Raw genomic sequence first — 22,182 nt, 5'->3', positions numbered from 1 at the left:
TATTTATTTGAAATATAATGGTAAATATTAAATAAAATTGTTACATACATAAAATATCGCAAATATCGTTGAAATATCACCGATATTTGCAGTTGTATATATCTCTTAACATATCATAATATTTATATATCTTTCTTTGAAATCTGGATAGATTTTGACAAATATCGCAATATATCATGATATTTTATACTATGGTTTCTATAATCTAAACTACATAAAGTATTTGCCTTCAAAATCTCGATAGAGTTATCAAGCTTGCTGCCGATTTCTTCTCTTCTACCAAAGTATTTGCCATATTGGTTTTGGATGAATTATGTTTTAATATCTATTATTATTGTTTAATTAAACTATAACAGCCTAACCATTGTTATTTGAGCTCTTTCTCAACTTGACAGTTTATAGCATGAATTTGTTTTAGTTGGTATTTGTTTACTGGAACCTACCTTTGTTGTTCCTCATTGGGGTGTGTTTTGTTCTGCCAATTACGTTTAGCTTCAGTAAGTAGATTCTCGTGGACATAACCCTATAGCTCAGACAATATAGACAAGTTGAATTATTGTTTTCTAGATGCTTTAAACATGAGATAAAACCTTACATGGAGGTAACTGTTTCTTTCCAGGTCGAAAGAACTCTATTGGTACATATAGTTAAACCAAATGGTGTATTGTAATGGTCTAAGGCTTGCCCATTTCTTATCTACAAGGTCTCTTGGCTCTCATCCACGGAATGGTGTACGACCCTCCAGGGGCGGCCCTGAGTTTTGGGGGCCCTAGGCGAGATCCTAAAGTGTGGCATCGGCCGATAAATGATGAAAAACACATAAGCCAAAAAAAATTCTTATTTGATAAAAAATTAAGTCAAAATTCTTTGGTACTCTTATAGAATCAAATGTGTGTTTAACATCAACAAATTCACACCAAAATTCAATTACAAAAACTAAGCACTACTGAAAAGCTAGACTTCTTACATTTCTAGCTGTGAAATCACTAATTAAGTCTTCATAATCAAGTTTTTCTACTAAAGACTTTTCAATAGATAACATAGCTAATCCATTTAATCTTTCTTGAGACATGCTCGATCGAAGGTAAGATTTGATCAACTTCAGCTTTGAAAAACTTCTTTCTGCAGATGCGACGATAACTGGTATAGTCAAAAAAATTCTGTATGCAACCCAAGCATTTGGAAAACAGTTATCCCGTGACTTCAAATGATTTAGCACGTCCATTGCTTTCTTTGTGTTATCTAGTAAAAGTTCGCTCATGATTCTTAATTCTTAAAATAAATCTATCCCGTCAATATCAGAAACACCGTCATGTTTCAAAAACTCTTCAAGATTAATGCAAGAAGCCTTTAAGCTATTTATATCTGCAACCTTTAACTTATCTAAATCAAACAAGAACCCAAAAAATTTCTCATACACTTCGAACTGCTCAAATCTACTCTTGAATGAAGAAAGAGCTTGGTCTACTATGAATAAGAAGTAGTTAACTCGAAATGATTCTTCTGATTGTGCCACTTCTTCACTAATGTTCTCGTCGAACTGTTTTTTTTTCTACGAATGATCCGCCTTTCATGAAAAACTGGTTGAATTTCCATCATAGTTGCAATATCCTTAGCTTCTGTCATTGCTTCTTCGAATCCAGTTTCTCTATACATCTCAAAAATAGAAATAAGTCTTTTCATTTCATGTATGGCCACATCAATCTGCATGTCTTCAGTTTGAAAGTTTTTGCTAACAGAGTTAACAACAAAAAGTAAATAATGCCAAATTACCATGGCAAACAAAAACTCAAAACTTTCAATTTCATATATCGCTAGTGACTCAACTTCACTCTTTGTTTTAGGATTATCACTGTTTTAAGCCAAGTGTAAACCAACGCATCTCTTATTTTTGGAGCTTGATGTCTAACTGCACGAACACTGTTTACGCGACTCTCCCAGCTTGTTGCTGACAACAACTTTAGCGAGAGACCTGACTTGGGTTTCACATCTTTCACATGATCTTTAAACACTTTCCACCTCTTTGTGGAAGACAAAAATAATGAATAGATTCGTTGAACCACTCCAAAAAAAGATATAGCTCTTGAACAAGAGCTAGCCATATCACAAAGAGCAAGATTCATACTATGACAACCATATGGGGTGTACAAGGCTCTAGGGTTTATTTCAAGTAGTCTACTTTGAACTCCTTTGTGTTTTCCTTTCATATTAGATCCATTGTCATAACCCTACCCTCTTATATCACCAATATCAAGGTCAAGAGTGTTCAAAACATTTTTGAGTATATCGAACAGGCCCAGTCCTGATGTGTCATCCACTTTCAAAAATTCTAAAAAAAACTCTTCAACCTTTGGGGAACTTGATGTAACATCTACAAATCGAATCACAAGCGACATTTGCTCTTCATGACTAATATCTGGTGTACAATCAAGTATTACTGAAAAGTACCTGGCTTCTTTGATTTTCTGGACAATGGTTTTTTTTACCTCACTTGCTAACAACTCTATCAACTCATTTTGAATCTTGTGGCTAAGATAATGATAATGGATTTCTTTACTTTGAATGCGCCGAATGTGCTCTTTCAGTATTAGATCAAATTCAACAATTCAACAATCATTTCGATTAAACTTTAAAAAATCACATTATTCTCATTATAAATCTTCTCATTCTTCCCACGAAAAGCCAAATTACATTTAGCAAGTGGTTTCACTAAAGCAAGTATTCGTAGTAACACTTGTCGCCAATTTTCCCTCTCTTTGCTGATTTCTTCTTACATTTTTTTTGTCAATTGATTCATTCTTGTCAAATCTCTTATTTAGTTCATACCAACTATTCCAATAAAGAAGATGCTCTAGAGATGATTGATGCTCTGAAGGCCTTCTACTTAGGTTATGCTAGTCACAATACCCTTCACTGTCCAATTGAGAAGTGTTCGTGTGTTGCTTGAACAACTTACAACAAAAACAAAAGACCCTGTTCAAAGAAACAGAATATACGAGCCAAATTCTATCTTTTTTAAATCCATTTGGCATTATTCGAGTGTAATGCTTCGAAGAGAAATGTTTGCCAAGGTGATTTTTGGGAAAATCAACATTAATAATTCTTATAGGACCCTTTTTGACAAGTAAATCTCTAAGATTTTGATCAATATTATCCCAATTTGCTGGATCAAAGTAGTGGACAAGTACATGTTTTGTATTCTCATTTGTATCTTAATCGAGATCGTCATTCACTAAAGGCTCATCATTATCATTCACCAAAGGTTCAACATTTTCATTCACTAAAGGTTCAACATCTTCATTCACCAAAGCTTCAACATCTTCGTTCAGTTCATGCTCTCCATTATCATCGTCATTCCTTTGTTCGACGTCAACCATTGTTTCACTTGAACTTTCTACTTGTTCTTTGTTACCAAAAAAATTTAGTATATCTCCCCTTTGGGATTGAGCGACATCGTCTAATCTTTGCTTCTTTTTCCTTTTCTCAGGCCAGAAGGATACTTTCTAGCCGGAGGATTTGGAGGCATGATGACAGACTGACAAGTGACAATTAAAATTCACAAACAGTCAAATAATGATATGATTAATTAAAAAATCACCACAACCCCAGCTTACACACAAAATACATACATAACGATAGCTATTAATGTCTAGTCATTTCAAACTAAAAGAAAAGGGAATTAAATAGAAGTATAGAACCATAGAATAATTTTTAAAAAATACTTACTTTGCAAATAAGTATGATTAAAGTTTTAAGGAATTAATATGTATCAATTAATTAAAGTAGTAAGTAAAAAACTACTACTTACTTGGGAGTTGCAAGTATATTGTTAAAAGAGATAGGAGTGGAGTGTAAGTTGGAGAACTGGAGAGACCTTGGAGAATTGTAGAGGCTGAGAGATTGAGAGGAGAAGTGGAGTCGTCAGTCGTGGAGAACAAGTCTGAAGCCTCTGTACAGTTCAATGGGGTTTTTTTTTTTTTTTTTTTGATAAAGTATTGATGGGGTTTTTCCCCTTTGGGCTTTATGTAATATGTGATTAATGATTTATGTTTGGGCCAAATGTTGGGCGAAAAAAAAACAAGATGTTTGTTTGCTAAAGTCTTTTTGGGCCGAAAAGAAAATAGTTTACCACAACTGCTTCCAGCCATAGGGGCCTTAATTTTGGGCCAAAGTTTGGGGCCCCAGCTGGCCACCTGTGTGGATTGTCCTCAGGGCCGGCCCTACGTCCCTCAACTGCTGAGACTTTCTTAATTTTCTTTATCAGGTGTTTTTTTGGATTAATCAGAGATTGCCCCCTAATCTAAGGGCATTACCAATGGGGCCTCTATATAGACTTTTATTTTCAAATTTGACGGGCCTTTAAAAAGAAACCTCGAACGCTGCCTTATATGGGCCTCCACAAATACCATCCTTGAAAGTGTCTTTATATTTTATATTTGAAGACAATTTTAGAAGCTTTTACTTGTGTGTTTTACACTATTACCCAAACGGTTAGAAGCTTCAAATCCTATGTTGTCTTTCAATTTCCAAGTACACGGCGTTTTTCAATTTCCGAGTACAAAATGAAAATAGACTGTGTTCTTAGTAAGAGTCGAATACACGACCTACAATTCACACAATCAAACACATACAACACCACTTTACCAACATAGTATGTACATTAATGATTTCCATAAACTATTCTTCATTTATAAAGTTTTGCATTGTAGAACCCCTCCATTAAAGGTCTTTCATTTTGCTTTTCTCCTTTAGCCATACCTCTAAATGAAGGATGATGTGGCCCTCTATTTTGAGGACAACATTGGTGATGCCCTAAAGTGGGAAACTGAATATCCCCTGAATTACCAAAACTTTTGAACTTACCTTCTGATTTGTGGCGGACGTTGGTCATTAGTCAGCTGACCTAGGAATTTTTAAGGAAATAAAGCACTCTTAGTACCTGATGATCACAACCAATCAACATAGATTGCGTGTCCAAGATAACTTCACACACAGGTCAATTATACGACCTCTAGTTCTGGGAAATACAATTCGGGGGTATCGACCACACATCTTCAAGGTCGTCCAAACAGTCTCTAAGTCAACAAAACCATGTCCACAGAGAAGACAACTCATTAGTATGTGGTGAAGTAGTTAGAGAGGTCTCAATGGACAGGCAATTAATACGTCAAATCAAGCAAACAAACATCATTAAGAAAGGAAAAGCAAAAGATCCTATGTATAGTTATTACATGATAACGGCTCTATGAGGAAAACGAGTACGTTCACACTTATAAAAGAAGTAGGAACTACAAAAGACTTGATTCAAGTTCACCCAAATAGCTCAATACGTAAGCAACTATTCTCCAAAGGAAAATTTCACCCAAATAGCTCGATACGTAAGCAACTATTCTCCAAAAGAAGAGTGCAGCTAGTTCAATTTTTACGCCCTAATTTAGTTAGTACAAATTTATTTACCCTTTTCATAACACCCTATTTTTTATATATTTTCCTAGTATAATAAATAATAAGAATAATAAGAATAGATAAAATAAAACAAAAATATGATAAATATTAGTTAAGGATAGAAAACCCCATGGGTAAAGAGGATAAACCCTCTTCCCTGTTTTAAAACAAAAAAAAATGAACGTACAAAAGAAAAATATGAGAGCACAAAAAAGAGACGGAAATGAGAGTAACACCAGTGAGTGGTTGTTGTTTGAGAGTAAAAAGAAAAGATTTCGAACGAGGAATATCATCTTCTTCGTGCGACAGTCGACTTCCGTCTTTCGAATTCTTTCGCTTTCAAAAATCTAGTGGTTCGGTTAACAAACAGTGAGTAGTCTGAACATGTTCTTTTAAATTTTATTTGATTGCTAATCATATGATTCTGTTAGTTATTTACTTATTTTATATATTGGAACCTTGTGATGAAAATGTTGATTTGATCAAAAAGATTTAATTGCCATTCATGCGAACTCAAGCCTCACTTTGGGTAGGTATAGATATGGTTCCTCACTTTGGTTATGCATAGATAGTAATGGGTATGTTCTCTGTAGTCAATGGTGGCCGGTATATATATATATATATATATATATATATATATATATATATATATATATATATATATATATATATATATATATATATATATATATATTAGTTGGTATCAAATTGGAGAATACAAAATGAGATGTATATATAAAGGAAAAGCACAAATCTAATTGGAGAAAGCCGAAAGGGCTATATAATAATCAACATAGATGACAACTTGATCAAGGTAGATGACTATATTTGAAGTCACTGGACTTCAATGTACTTGCAAAAAATTGTTTTTAGTGCTATTAATCTTAATCGTTGGTTTAGGTTTTCATTTCCTAATTTTAGTGTAAGCGTATGATATCTGTTGTAGTTAGTGAAGTTTGTACGTGTATAATCATCTTTTACTTTTCACGAATATGTGAATGTATATCAAATTTTTAACTCTCTCCGATCATTTCATTGAGCGTGGCCTAAGCTTTGTGCATTGACTTCATAATGAAACTTATGTTGAGTAATTAGATATTTATTCAAGATTTTTGGATTTCATACAAGTCATGTATAGATTGTAAATTGTTCATGATTTTGTGAATAAATGAAATTTTTATTAAAGGAAAATCACATAATCTACTTATTAATGGCTAATGTGTTATGTTTATAGCTTAACTACAAATACTTGCAAGTCTTTTAACAAATATATTATTTCATTTAACGACACCCGTTCAATAAATTCCAAGAGAACTTATAAAACAATAAATAAATAAATAAAACATATAAGACATGGGAAAAAACTTTACTAAAATTTGACAAGAAGACGTTCAAACAAAACATTTTTCAAATGTAAAGATATCTCTAATAATTATAAACAATCAATATATCAAAAACACTAAGAATATGATATGATTTAAATATCCAAGTACACTACAGCTATATGGTATACAAACTTTCACTCAATGAAGAAAGCTTAGGATGCTTAAGTAATTGTTTCTTATCTACAAAACCTTCATGATCAAATCCCAATTTACCCACCAACAGCTTATAAGTTTCAGCATTGGATTTCTTTTCCGTGACAGATGAAAAAAATGCAAGCTTCACATTCACATTCCATGTACATCAACAAGCTTATCATGAACTTGGAAAACTAATGATGAGATCTCCGTTTTATGAGCACCACAAATTAAATGTCTATAAAATATAGGTTTTTCATTTTCAAAAACATGATCAAGCCTTGAGCACAAAAGACATAGAATTTTCAATTGACAGAAATGAGCAAATTTTGTTACCAAGTATGAGAACACAACATTAACGAATAGTAGAAAAATAAACAACCACTCAAGGACACCAACAGATAAACCAGTCATAAATCCCTCAGAATACATCAATACTTTGACATATTTAACTCTTCGCGTAGCCATTCCCAGCGCAAATGCTTTAGAAATCAATCAAGAGATGAAAACCTATAAATTTACCCACCCACAACCTATAAATTTCAGCATTGGATTTCTTTTCCGTAACAGATAAAAACCTTATTTTATACATTACATGTACATCAGCAAACTTATCATGAACTTGACAACGAACTAACGATAGCAAGTTAGGAAACTATAAAAAACAAGAGCGAGTTCAAGGGATATTGGGAAAATAAAAATACCTTTAAGAGCGACTGAATTTACTTCTTCGCTAAAGTCAACTGAAAATAGATACTCGAGAGATATGTTAACTCATTTGCTTTCTTAAAAAACATGAGAGTGAGAATACACGTGTGGAAATTAGAGATACAAATGGTGAAAGTGAGACCAAATATTAAGTATACTAATAGGCTAAGAATTAAGCCAACATTTATCATAAAACCCATTAAAAAAATAAAAATTAAAAGACAACCCACAATTTGGACATCTTAATACAATAAGGCCCATTTATACAAAAAAAAACCTTTGTCTAACAAATTATTAATATTGAGAACTTTGATCAATTAATTTACTTTCTGAGTCTCAATATAGTTTAGAAGTAAGATTTTTGATACGTAATAAAAAACAAATGAAAAAATTTATATAAAAAGGGTCCCCGTTCGTTGACGATCCAAAAATCTAGTGTGAAACCAAGTTAGAAAGCACTGCCAAGTGCCAAAGTCCTATAAAGGTGTTATTTTTTCTGGGCTGGCCCAATATAATTTATTGGGCTGTCACTCAAGAAGGTTAAATCAATTGGATTGGGTTTCGATTCATACCCACTTAACCCAAAGTTTGAATTGGGCTTCACCTTAAAAGACTGGTTTTTTAATTTGGACATATTTCAGTCCGGTCACTCCTGTGTTGCTTTTATTATTTTCGATACCAACCGCCCAAAACTCCAAAAGTTGAGTATATGATCACGATCACCTAGAGACGTGCCTGACACATAAATTTGTGCATGTATTAGGTTATTCCTATTTCCTCTTGAGAACCATCCATAGATCCAAAGGTTCTGGCAGAGGTTCGGACAAGTGCTTAATGGATTGGAATACAACACCTAATGCGTATTTCATTATTATGGGCTTATGGCTGCAGGATTTGTTAGACAAATTTATTTTATTTTATGAAGTACAAAATATAATAAAATGCATGTTTATCTTAGAAATAAAAAATACTGACGTACAATGACATAGTTATACTATATTCCTGCTTTACTGTAGCAAAAAGAGCCAGTCCCTACCATTATTGGGTGGAATTTGTTTCCTGTTGTATCTACCAAGAAAGAGTTCATACTTTTAAGCTTTAAACCTAAACAAGCATTTCATCCAATATGATATGAGCATATGACTACAAAATCAGCTGGCATGAACTCTAAAGTCCTTTAATGTGCAATGGAAAGTTGTAGGCTTATAGCAAAAGAAAAGGGACAATTTCCGTTAATTAAAGGAAGTAGTCCATGACTTTTTTCACATAAACTACCTCTTTGTATCTGTTTTCTGGGGCAAAGATCTGCCGCTTTGTACTTGAATAAGAATGCTTCAGTTCCCATTGGCCTATACAATGAAGCTCCATTATACATACTTTATCTAAGCTAGTGCATGAAAAAGCAGTCCCACTCTCCTGTGAACTCAATCAGCTGATCGTAAGCTAGTCAAAATTTTAAACCGTTCTCTGAAATATACATCAGTTAATGTAGAAAATCAGTACTGGAGTACTTCGCCCTGGACTCAGGGCTCAGGTATGCTTGCTTTGATGAGGTCCGTAATTTAAATTTGTCACGCTACAATGCAAGATATAAGAGTCCCAATACTAAAAGATCAATCTGTTGACATTTTACTTTGTTTGGTTGATGTATTTACATGCAATTGCACCTATTACCATGTAACCACCACAAAACAGTGTTTAGTAGCAAAATGCAAATAGGCGATTGCTGCAACAAGTTGTAATTATGTGCACTATATAAGTAGTTTTCATGACATTCACTTGCAACCAAAAAAGTTGTGTAAATAGATGCAAGCACAAGATGTGGTTTCTTGAAAAAAAGAAGTGGGATGATAATGTAACCAACTTTACATTATTTTGTCTTGGGTTAACCGAACACAAGTAAATTGCAATGCAATCAGATGCAATGTAATCACATGCCATTTGCAGCCATTTGTCATTTGCATAGTGATGATGAAGAGTCACGTGCTTTAAATCAGGGAAAAGGTGTCACGGGGTAAAATGAAAATTTTCTTTTCCATTTTTTTTTAAAAAGAGAAGAACAACAAAAGAATGAGAGAAATTGCGATTGCGAGGAAGACAAACAATGAAAAGTCTTTACTTCTCTCTCCCTCCATTTTATTTATTTTATTTTATTTTTTATTTTTTTTTTCAGTTTTAATGGGTGTTCCACCACCATTTTCAATATTATTAAAAACCTCGAACCTCATAGCAGAAAAGTCATCGGTATTTTTCATTGTATGTACGTGTTTCATGATTCAAGATTGAAGTAAGGTATGTAGACTGTGAAACCACCATTAAAAGCTTGGAGCATGCATGTTTTATGCTGGAAACTTAACACCATAAATGTTCGAAGTAGACAAGCTTGGGACTAGTACATTTGAAGTTGGGAGTTTGAAATCCAACAAAAATTAAAGTTACATATCAAACTTTACTAATAAAGAAATCAGGTTTATGTGAAATTGTGTAAAAGAAAAGAACCCATTAACTATAATAATAAAAGTCTACTCTGAAATAGAAGCGGCAAACAACAGATTCAACCAAGGAAATTCTTATGCAGCCAACAACAAGGGAATTAAATTTGAATGCCGAAATTGAATTCGAAATGAAGGTTCATACGGAATTAAATTTGAGGGAGAGAGAGAGTAAGGTTTGTCTTCCTTTCACTCACACGAGAGAGTTTTGTCTTCCTCCCACTCACACCTTTTTCGATTGCTCAACATCACTATGCAATCTAACGGTTAAGATGCAAAAGGTACCATAATCGCAGGTTGGATATGGGCTTTTCGCCTGACACGCAACTCTGAATTCACTCCTAAAGGCATCTCCAATGGAGAGTGTATATATATACATCCACATAAGTTTTACATTAGTGCCACTAGGATTTTATGACTCCTCTTACACACTAATAGTTTTCACACTCAAAATAGTATCCAATGCAATAAAGTTTAAGGGTTTGTAAAATTAAAAAATTGAGAAAAAACGACGATCAAAGTTCGCAAGTGGTTTAACTAAAAAAGAAATAAAATGCACGTCACTTTGAGTAACGTCCGTGGTTTACTTAAAACTGGCGCAACCAATAAATAATGGTCTTTGCCCGTCGCAAACATTACAATTATAAAAAAAAATAAAACATACGTGACTTTAAGTGACGTCCGAATTTTTTTTTAGTTGGGACGGTACTTCAAGTGACGCCCGAGATGTTTATTAACTAATAGCCGGATGAGAAATTTTCCACCCTCTTTATTAACTGTTAGCTTATCACTTGTGACTTATACTCTACTATTGGAAACATGTTTTTGATATTTAGAGTATAAATTTTACACTTTAAACAATTTACACCCCCATTGGAGATGCCCTAATTCTAAATGAATTGCGCATGAGAAAAAAATCCTTAAAATCTAGATTTGGAAGTACTAGCCCACACACGTTCAGTACCTTGAAACAGGCCCAAGATATGTTGCTTAAGAAACCTTTTCATATCATTCTTTCTTACCAGTTTTGCCCACAAGTATCCACTCCCAACTCACACTTCATAAGTTTTTTGACAACCTCCCCTTCACTTCTAATCAAGATTCAGGGAAGTTTTAGTATGTACAAAGACAGTTTGTGATTTATAGATAATGCCAAGGGAAGATGAGGAGACCACACTCTAGTGTATGAGAGAGACCCTTCAATTATTCTCAACTAATCAAAACCACACTTAACACGCACCCACTCTTTATTTGAGTCGCTTTCCCATCTAGCCTTTTCTCTTTACCTCAAGATGTAAGCCAACTATATATATCATTTTTCATTCTATTCTAACTTAATCATGTAGGTTTTGTGAAACGATAGTAATGTATAAGTTAAGTACAGAGAAAATAATTAACTTAATATTGGACCAGGTTTGGATAGGGATTGCAACAATATTTTTGAATAGGTCAAGCTAATATGCAGATCACTACAATCATTCACAAGGCAAGATCTCTATCTCTCAGTTTTATTTTATAAGTCAATTAAGCTGTCTTTAGTAATTGCAATTGACATAAATGTTGAACATAAGCACTCAATTACTTTATGAGTTCCAAGTACAACGAGATAAAGCCGTTTTCATTGTAAATTACAGCTAGTCAATAAGGATAACCCTATTAGGACTCCTAAAAGGGACCTTTAATTTTCTAACTTAGAGACTCCCTAACCGGATGCCGTTACTGAATTATTATTTTGGAATTATAATAATGGATCAGCATAAACAATTTGTATTAAAACCCACATAAAACTGGGGTAAAAACCCTTATTCCAGTTTTATTAGTCTAAAAACTTTTTGAATTACAGCTAAAGCCCATCCGCTTTTTTTAGTTGTGAATTAAAATCGTCCAACACATTAAATTGCAGAATAAGGTCATTGATGCAATTGGAGTTTTTCTAATACTAAATTTACCCTTTTCTTTTCAATCTACCTATTTAGTTCTTAGCATAGCTTCGTCTTCGAAAAGATTGCTTTTTTATTGAGTTTGAGATCATGATCTGTGATTTAATGAGATTTTGTGGTCGTGATTTCACTCCTTTCTTTTGACTTTGTTATTGAGATTTTCTTTTAGAGATCGTAAGTTTGAGGTAATTTTTCAAATACATCTTTGTCAATTTTTTGGTAATTAAGTCTAGTAAGATTTCGTCTGTTAAGATTTGGAGATGAACCTGCATTTACTTTTTTTACAAAAGTTTGGTATTCTTCCATCGACTGTGGTGAAAAGACTATTGTTAGATTCATCTGTTAGTCAGCTGTGTTTGCATTTGAATCACCTTGTGGCAAGGGGTTGTGCAACTACATATATGTTCTTGCTTCAGAATGGGATTAATAATGAAGTTGTCAAACACTCGATTTCATCATTGATTGAGGAGCTAGAACTATTAAAGTTGCTCCTTCAAATAAGTTTGGATTCTTAAAAAGAGCTCAATCCATGTTTAAGTTTGATTTGAAGGTCTTGTTGGGCAGTGTTTCCTTAGGAAGTGGTGATTGGAGCTTGTTGGGCCAACATAGGTTGCGGCGTGCTATAACGAGAGATCAGTGAAAATGGTATCTAGAAAAGCTTGATCCTTTCGATTTACCAAATCGAGATTGCACTTAGGTTCAAGTCAGTGTTTTGAGGACCTTAAACAAGCTTAGTGAAGTTGAACTCTTAAGTAAGTTCTTTGTAAGAAAAAATTTAAGCAAGAAAACTGTTGTTGATGCTAAAAAGTTTGTCGGTCATTATTCTTCCAAGAATGTAGTTTTTAATGTGGCTATTAAGTATTTAAAGAAATAACTTGTTAAGTCTCTCCATGCTTATTCTCCTATCGCGGTTAAGTCCTGTAGTGGGTTCATAATTTTTGCAAGGTTATGGTAATTGTAAAGGGTGATGTGAGTTTGGTAAAAAATCATTGTGAAGAAAATTGGTTTGTTAATATAGGTGATAATTTGATTACTACGCTTTTGAATGCATTTCAGATAAGGAGCCAGAAGTGAGGTCTTGAGTTGCGCCAGTCTTGGATAATCTTTTGCAAGCAAGACTAATTTACCATGGAAGCTTGTATGAAATTGCAGGAGTCATCCTTGAGAAAATTGGTGATCTTGATACTTCTATAAAAAACATTTTTTTTCTTGAATAAGCTAACATTTTTTTTTTTTTTTTTTAAGTGGAATTTTTATTGATACTGATAAGGAATTTTATAAATAATTAGGACAAGCGTGCAACAAGCTGTGCCGCAAGTTCTTTCTAAATAACAAATCCTATTCTTCTAAAAACAAACTCGTTAGAACCAGCTGTCATAACGTTACTGTCCATAACTTTATGAAGTCTCTTGAGAAGCTCAATATATTGTTGTTCAAAGAAACCGAAAGTGTCGAAACTAAACAGAATGAAACAATGCTGGTTAGCCGTGCAAACTTCCTCATGCTTCTCCATCTTCCATGTCGCTGCTCTCTTAGCTGCTTCTCTCACCTCAAAGACTCCATTCCTAAGCCCTACTAATGGAGAGACCCCAGTTACATCAACATATGCATGTCTCTCTTCAGACCAACTGTAGATCAATACATCCGCAGGCCGAAGTATAGATTTTCTCTCATTCGGATTTTTTTTTTTTTTAATCAGGCTTTTGCTTTTCTGAGTTTATACCATGTTTTGTTACAAGTATCTTTCTCATGTACAAATTGTCACTTGTAGATGTCTCATGTTTGGAGTCCTTAATACTGCAACTGATTATGTCACCGTTTTAATCCATATCTCTGCGACAAACTTTCTACTAAGTATGTCCATTAGTGTGTGAGTATAATAAAATAATCTGTATGCTCAAAATGGGAGAGCACTCATTAAGTGTGAGGGTGATGGTTCGAATCCATATGGATCAATATTTGTTTTGATGGTAATATATGTACAATTAATAGCATTTGTATGTGTTATGATCGAAATTTGTAGCCTCAAATAAATGTAGTCAATAAAATCTATGTTGTTTTTGTGTATTTTTAGTCATTGATATAATATTTAGGTTAATTTCTAAACTTAAAGAACATTGTATTGTTTATCTTAGTTATGTGACAAAAGAACTCGACATTAAGTGTAATGTGAGAATGCGACCTTATGACTTGAGTCTAGTGTTGTAGTGGGAGTACATTGACAGAGCAACATTCATGTTGCAGTAGCCAGTGCAACATCCATATTGCAATGGGCATTCACAGTGGTTGTTGCAGTAGGAATAGACAGTACAACATCTATGTTGCAGTAGAGTTGACAGTGCAATATTTATGTTGCAGTAGAGTTGCCAGTAGTTATTGCAGTAGTAATAGTCAGTGCAATATCCTTGTTGCTATAAAGTTGTCAGTACAACATCCATATAACAATGAGAGTTGACAATGGTTGTTACAGTAGTAATAGACAATACAACATCCATGTTGTTGTAGAGTTGACAGTGCAATGAATATTGCAGTGGATGTTGAAGTAGCAATAGATATTGCAACATCCATGTTGCAGTATCGTTTATAGTGCATGTTGCAGTAGTAAAAGATAATGTAATATCCATGTTGCAGTATAGTTGACTGTGCAACATCCATGTTGTAGTAGGAGTTGATAGTGGTTGTTGCAATATTAATAGACAGTGCAACATCCATGTTACAATGGATATCCAGTTTGGGGGAAAATTTCGGGAGAGAAATCAAGAGAAAATTTTAAGGACAAACTTACCAATCAAATTTCACAAAATTTCGAGACAAAGTTCATAAGAGAAATTTAAGTCGAGTTTCATATTTGACGCTATTTGTTTTGTCTTAAGGGGCAAAGTGGTAATCTAACTAAAAAGTCAACCGGGTGGGCTTTACACAAAATAAAAACCAGGTATTTTTTATCCATAATTAAATTGGAACTGTAGGTTTTAGGCCCAAACTCTGTAAAAACCCAGTGTTTTTTTTTGATTGGTAATTAAGTCTATTTTTAAATGAGATCGGTAACTCTTTGATGCTGGCGGGTTCGAGCCCCAAACCTCTGGTATCATCACCCAAAAGTTTTACCGACTTTGCTAGTCGGCACCTACTAAAACCCCGGTGCTCATCAGTTATTTAATGGTTTCGGCCTTTCGGGATGTCATGATCAATTCGATCTCTGTCCATTTCTTTATACCCACTATCTATATACTTAGTAGAGATCTCTAAAGGAGATTTTTCTCTCTCATAGGTACCCTATTAGAGCAAGTCCAATGGAGGGCTATATGGGCTGCTAAAGGCAAATATAGCACACCAACTACAAAAATGTCATTCCAATGGGGCAGCTAAAATGGTTTAAATTTGGAAAGAGTAAAAAACTTAGCCAAAGTTAAGACCTTCACTAGCAGCTGCTATAATAAGTTCAGGAGACAGACGACATAATTTATGCCGGCTGTGTGTTAAATTTCGACGGATGGCAGAAACTGTGTCGTCCGTCCAAAAAAAATTCAACTTAAGTTACAAAATAATGGACTGACGGTAGAAACTATGCCGTCCGTATCATTTAGCACTTCAAAACAGAAAACTCTCAGATTTGAACATAGAGGATGACTCTTTGGTGAATGAAGTGATGAATAAGGAATTGGAGTTGGAGATAGCTCTTCAAAACAAGGCTTCCTTTTGGAGGCAGAAAAGCAGACTCAATTTTGATGAAAAAGACGATCGGAACACTACGTATTTTCATACCATCCACAAGATGCGAGTGGGAGTTGCACTTATTTCTGAACTCACTAATGACAATGGGGCACTCCTTACCACACAAGATAGCATCAAAGAACATGTGGTGGATCACTACCGGCACAAGTTCCAAGCCGTACAATTACACAAAGATGAGCAACTCCTCGATTTGATTCCTCAAGTGCTCACTACCGATGACAACTTGATGCTGACAAGGATTCCTGACTTCTTGGAGATAGAAAGGGCAGTTTTTCTCATGAAATCGGATAGTGCTCCTGGGCCCGATGGCTTCCAGGGCCATTTCTATCATCATTGCTGGAGCATTATTAGGTACGATGTATGTTTTGCTGTACAATCGTTCTTTAAAGATGTTACTATTCCAGGGGGACTCAATGCAAACTTTATCACTCTTATCCCTGAGAGCAAGGATGCCAAGCAATTAAAGCACTATCGACCAATTTGCATGAGTAATTTCCTTATGAAAATCATTTCAAAGGTGTTGCAGCTTAGACTCAATGAACACATGCACAAGCTGGTCTCCAAGGAACAATACGGTTTCATTAAAGACAAATGTGTGCACTCTAGCATCGGTCTTGCATCTGAGCTCATGAATGAACTAAATAGAAAAAGTTTTGGGGGCAGTGCAGCAATCAAAGTGGATATTTCACAGGCTTTCGATACTATGAGTTGGGAATTTGTTTGTCAAGCCATGTCAAGGATGGGGTTTTCACTCACTTGGATCGCATGGATAAAAAAAATCATGGAATCAGCTCGCATGTCTATTCTTCTTAATGGGGGACCTGTTGGGTACTTTTCAGTTGGAAGGGGATTGAAACAAGGGGACCCACTGTCACCGCTCCTATTTGCTCTTGCAGAGGATTGTCTGAGTAGAGGTATCAATGATTTGATGCTCAGGAACAAGATAAAACCAATGCTCTTTGTCAAGGATATACCAGCTCCAAGTCACTTGCTTTTCGCGGATGACATTATTATCTTCACCAATAGAAATCTCAGGTATCTTCAAGCAATTTCAAAGTTACTTTCTAGATATGAGAAAGCCTCAGGCCAAACTATGAATAGAGACAAGTGTAAACTTTTTTTGGGGAGTTTTACACATGATAGGAGGGCAAGAGCAGTTCAAAAGTTGCGCATAGCGATGGGCACTCTCCCAGAAAAATATTTAGGCGTCCCACTCATCCAAGGCAGAGTCACAAGAGATGCAAATTTAGTCAATGAAAAAATTAAACTCAAGTTGTCCAGTTGGAAAGGACGCATGCTTTCACTTCAAGGCAGATGCACACTGATCAAATCTGTGATTAGTAGCATGCCTATACACTACTAAAAAAAATGCCATTTTATGACAATTTTTAGCTGTCATGAAATACATATCATGACACTTTCTGATTGAAAAACTAGCCGTCATTACTGAGGGTGTCATAAAAAGTCAACCAAAACCGTCATTAAATTTATGACGGTTCATAGAAGGACGTCTTAAAAGGTCCTCTCATTATGACATATATTAGTCTTTAAAACGTCATAGTAGGTATATTTTATTATGACACCTCATATGTAACCGTCAATAAATTAACAATATTTTCTAACAGTTCACGTCAGAACCGTCATGAAATGCCCATTGACTATTGTAGAACCGACATGAAATACCCATTGACTATTGTGGAACCGTCATGAAATGCCCATTGACTACTGTAGAACCATCATTTTATGGGAAAAAAAATACGTCAACAAATAGTTTACACTGTGACAGTTCTTCTAAAACCGTCATTTTATTATTATTATTATTATTATTATTATTATTATTATTATTATTATATATATATATATTATTATTATATTTTTCCAGTAAAAAAATACTCCATGATAACCTGTAATTCAATTCTTAACTTGTAAACTTATTTCACCAATAAAACAGCTATAAAATTCTCAAAAATAAAATTAGAACATCTACAGTAACTTCAACCCATATATTTTCAAGCCATTCGAAAATACTTATTCCTTACATCAATTTATCATTTATCTAACATCACTGAAAAATGCTAAATACATTTATTTGATAGCACATTCAACCAAACTAAAAATCATTCTAATCAATTCCATCATCAACAAATTAAGCATTATCCATCGATCGATCAAACGTTGTCAAACCTAAGAAACAAATAAAGTAAAGAAACATTATTAGTATATTTGCTACCAAAAGCTCAAGCCACTGACCAAAAACATATTATTTTATATAGGCATGAAGATAACAATGCGATGGGACCTAGTTCTCACAACGGAAGAAAAAATAAATAAAAATACCTACATTGCAAATGGGTTGTGGTTCAAGATATACACTACTACATTTAAAGTCATCCCATATCTCAAAGCAGCAAACAAAATAAAAACAAAATACTATTATCGCAATATATACACATACCTTTGGCTTGGCGAGATAAATCGTTCGATGAAGTCAATAAACTCCATACGAATTTCAATAAGCTCAGCAGTGGTATAGGTGATAGTGTTGGCCAACTCCATTAGCTACACGAGTACGTAAAGTCAACAAAGAATTTAGTATATATGATATACGTTTACAAGAAAGAATTACATAGATATTTTAGAATATATTAACAAGAAAGATTTGCTAACCTTTGTCTTAATTGATTGACTAGGATCCATCATAAAATGTCTCATGAAATGCAAGACATAATATCCACACTCATATCCTCCCGGGTTGAATTGGGCACTACACGAAAACATAAACAAATTGTCAAAACACATTCAATACACTAAGTAAATCTTTCACATTCAAGTACTGTATATTTACCTTGACATAGTCCCACTCTGGTTCCACTCTTTTTCCTTCACTTAATGCTAATGTTTTCATCCCACTAAAAAAACGAACTTTACAATTAAGTTACAAGTTGTTTGCATATATGACATACAAAATAAAAATAAGATTAATCAACTCACGTGTTCACCATGCATCTTAGGTTTATATCAGGGACACCTCCAGTTGAATCAAGAAAATATACTTTTTTTGCACTTACGTCAATAATTACCAAAACCCAATGAATCCTATACAACCATATATAGGAGTTAAGAAAGTACAAATAATAAAATTAAAAATAAAATGAGAATGCATATATGTTAAAGAACATGACCAACAAGCATACCCCGAATTGTACGGAAGAAAAATAACTTGGTCTCTTTGTCTTGCCATTAATCTATTTGAGACCAGACGATTCATCTCTTTTTTGTCTGCATATAAGTTGAAATCACCGGGATAACAGATCCAAACCTCACGAGAACTTTCAGATTTCTCATACAAATATCTAAAAGAAAATCATACTACCATTAGTACGACATGTACGCATAAATTAAACAACTCATCTCTTAAAAAATAAATCCAAGATTCCACTCACCTGATATATACTACAATGCAATTGGCATTTAACATTTGCTTATGACAAATATCCATTATTTCATCTTTTGCAATATAAAACTGTAGTTCACGCTAAAAAATCCTCGTGTCCATTTCACTTATATGATTTCCCTTCATTATATTGCCCACCAAAACCGCAAATTCTTCAAATATAATTTTCACATGCTCATCACATTGAACCTCATTTTTCTATAAAATAAAAATAAATAAACAATGAATAATAAATACAAATAGGCTTTAATTTATATAAATATTGGTAGAAAAATATAATAGAATACATTTTACCTTATTATCAAGTATGACAAAGTCACGAGGCCAAGCCACGTGGTAACCGACTGCACCACCTACTCTGGTAATGTCATCATCAGGAATTGGTCTTGGTAGAAGGGCAATCGCTGAAATTGCACGTATTATTTGTACACGCACATAGCCTTCACCCATTCTATCATTATGGATCTTGTCATCCGGTCCAAACCCCTCAATTATACAAGCATCAGCAACAATATTGCTTTTGGACCCCAAAGCAAGTTTACACTTTAAAACAACCACAAACATTAAAATAATTGTAAATTTAAAATTCTAGTGAGTACCTTGATTAATTATTTTAGAAATTAGAGATTTTACTTTCTCATTTCCTGATTTAGGTTTAGAGATTGGCATAACACTTTTGGCTTTATTAGCACCATTATCATTGCCTTTTGATCCGGCTTTAGCACCATTATCATTGTCTTTTGATCTCACAGCCTAACAAACATTATAAAGACAATTTCAATAGATATTTGTAAACTATAACTATCACTTTTATTTAATATCAAAATGACAAGTACCTGCTTGTTTCCTAACATAGGTTTTGAGATAGCCAAATTGTCAAATACCACAAAGTCACTTGGCCAAGCCACGTGGTAGCCAATTGCACCTCTTACGGTGGTAATATCATCATCCAGAATCGGTCTTGGCAGAAGAGAATTTGCCAAAATTGCACGTATGATTTGTACATGTACATAGCTTTCTCCTATTCTATCATTATGGATCTTGTCATCCGGTCCAAACCCCTCAATTATACAAGCATCAGCAACAACATTGCTTTTGGACCCCAAAGCAAGTTTACACTTTAAAACAACCACAAACATTAAAATAATTGTAAATTTAAAATTCTAGTAAGTACCATGAATAATTATTTTAGAAATTAGAGATTTTACCTTCTCATTTCCTGATTTAGGTTTAGAAATTGGCATAACACTTTTGGCTTTATTAGCACCATTATCATTGCCTTTTGATCCGGCTTTAGCACCATTATCATTGTCTTTTGATCCCACAGCCTAACAAACATTATAAGGACACTTTCAATAGATATTTGTAAACTATAACTATTACTTTTAGTTAATATCAAAATGACAAATACCTGCTTGTTTCCTAACATAGGTTTTGAGATAGCCAAATTGTCAAATACCACAAAGCCACTTGGCCAAGCCACGTGGTAGCCAACTGCACCTCCTACGGTGGTAATATCATCATCCAGAATCGGTCTTGGCAGAAGAGAATTTGCCAAAATTGCATGTATGATTTGTACACGTACATAGCCTTCTCCCATTTTAACATTATGGATATTGTCATCCGGTCCCAACCCCTCAACTAGAACAACATCCGCAACAATATTGCTTTTGGACCCCAAAGCCAGCTTACACTTTTGAAACAACAGAACAATTGAGCATAACATTATTGGTAGGTTTAAAAGTTTCAAAAATTAAAAAACATTTACCTTCTTATTTCCTCGATGACGAATAGATATTGGCATATCACTTTTGAGTTTATCACCGTTGTAAAACATTTACCTTCCTATGCCTCTCTAACTCATTAGTAAAACTATTACCCGCTTGTTGCCCGACTTATGTTGAAAGACGCCACTTTGCTATTAAGCTTAGCAACAATACTGTTCTTCAAGCCCACATCCTAAGAGACATAACAGTGAATTTAAAATCAACAATCTTTTAAGTAACATTTAAAGATTGCACGTTAAATAACATATACCTGCTCATTTCCTAATTTTAGTTTAGAGACTGCCTCGTCGCTTTTGGATTTAGCACCACTAATTGCCTACGCACATATTGAACAAGTTAATTCAAAACTGAAAAAGTATTTACATTCTGTAGCCATTTATTTAAAGTAATACCTTTCTCGACTTCTTTCTCGAATTCACACCCAATGCTCTCTCAAGACATTTATTAATTGTCTTGTTGTTAGTGCCAGAAGATAATATATCATCATTTGGACTTTCCATTCGCTTTTTACTATTATTCTTGGAACCATTGGAGGCAACTTTCTCTATGTGTTGCGAGCTAATCACTCCTTGTAAGGTCTCCAACTCTCTCACTCTTTCCTTTAATGCCTGGTTTTCTTCTTCTTTCTTACGGATCGTGGACTCCATCTCTGCTCTATGTGCTTTTGATCCCCGTTTAGGGAGATTAAAGTAAGTAGTTGGAGTGATCGACATATTTCCCTCCTGCTCTAACCCTGCCACAATGTTCTGGAGTCCCCAATGCCTTCGTAAGAACATCATCGCTTCCTTGGGTTACTAACTTCCCTTCAGCCTCTTCCTTTTTTAGTTGGTCCTGCGAAAACATTCTCTCTTCTTAAGCAAGATAGATCATACTTTTACTGAGAAAGAAAATATCAACCCATCATTCTCAATGTGTGTTTTCTTAGTGAGTGTAGCTAACTGGTGAACTGGCCATGCCTAACTGGATAACATTTAGAAATGCTATAAATCTCAAGGACTTCTAAAGTTCAAATCTTTAGAATTTGTTGACAACTGAATTAAAAGAGAGGTCTTCGTAAATCAAGAAATGATTTTTAAAAGTAATAAAGTCTCAATCCAAATG

General features: G+C 34.2%; 1 protein-coding gene and 2 long non-coding RNA genes across 3 annotated transcripts; all 3 read right to left on the bottom strand.

Annotated features, from left to right (window-relative positions):
* Positions 1–17,845: 17,845 nt before the first annotated feature.
* On the bottom strand, positions 17,846–18,588 carry LOC147511642 (uncharacterized). The gene is made up of 3 exons (XR_015217042.1): positions 18,508–18,588; positions 18,296–18,399; positions 17,846–18,024 (listed from the first exon to the last, which is right to left on the bottom strand). It is a non-coding gene; the product is annotated as an uncharacterized LOC147511642 (long non-coding RNA).
* A 10-nt stretch (positions 18,589–18,598) lies between these two features.
* LOC147511641 (uncharacterized) lies at positions 18,599–19,151 on the bottom strand. Its single transcript, XR_015217041.1, has 3 exons — positions 19,035–19,151; positions 18,832–18,936; positions 18,599–18,749 (listed from the first exon to the last, which is right to left on the bottom strand). It is a non-coding gene; the product is annotated as an uncharacterized LOC147511641 (long non-coding RNA).
* Positions 19,152–19,375: 224 nt separating this feature from the next.
* Positions 19,376–21,794, bottom strand: LOC147511640 (uncharacterized). Its single transcript, XM_086598528.1, has 9 exons — positions 21,474–21,794; positions 21,332–21,397; positions 21,185–21,253; positions 20,706–20,987; positions 20,503–20,622; positions 20,131–20,412; positions 19,928–20,047; positions 19,589–19,837; positions 19,376–19,492 (listed from the first exon to the last, which is right to left on the bottom strand). Exons 1-9 carry the CDS (start codon positions 21,792–21,794, stop codon positions 19,376–19,378), a joined length of 1,626 nt encoding a protein of 541 aa, XP_086454654.1.
* Positions 21,795–22,182: the final 388 nt, after the last annotated feature.

The sequence above is a fragment of the Coptis chinensis genome, chromosome 3 (assembly GCF_015680905.1).
Source record: "Coptis chinensis isolate HL-2020 chromosome 3, ASM1568090v1, whole genome shotgun sequence".
NCBI lineage: Eukaryota > Viridiplantae > Streptophyta > Magnoliopsida > Ranunculales > Ranunculaceae > Coptis > Coptis chinensis.
This window is presented reverse-complemented; position numbering and strand designations above follow the sequence as displayed.

Excerpts from the sequence above, each read along its gene's own strand:
- LOC147511640 (XM_086598528.1), bottom strand. The coding sequence starts at position 21,794 with ATGTCGATCACTCCAACTACTTACTTTAATCTCCCTAAACGGGGATCA. Across the intron at positions 21,398-21,473 it reads CGAGAAAGAAGTCGAGAAAG|GCAATTAGTGGTGCTAAATC; the intron begins GTATTACTTTAA and ends ATATGTGCGTAG. Across the intron at positions 21,254-21,331 it reads TAAAATTAGGAAATGAGCAG|GATGTGGGCTTGAAGAACAG; the intron begins GTATATGTTATT and ends TATGTCTCTTAG.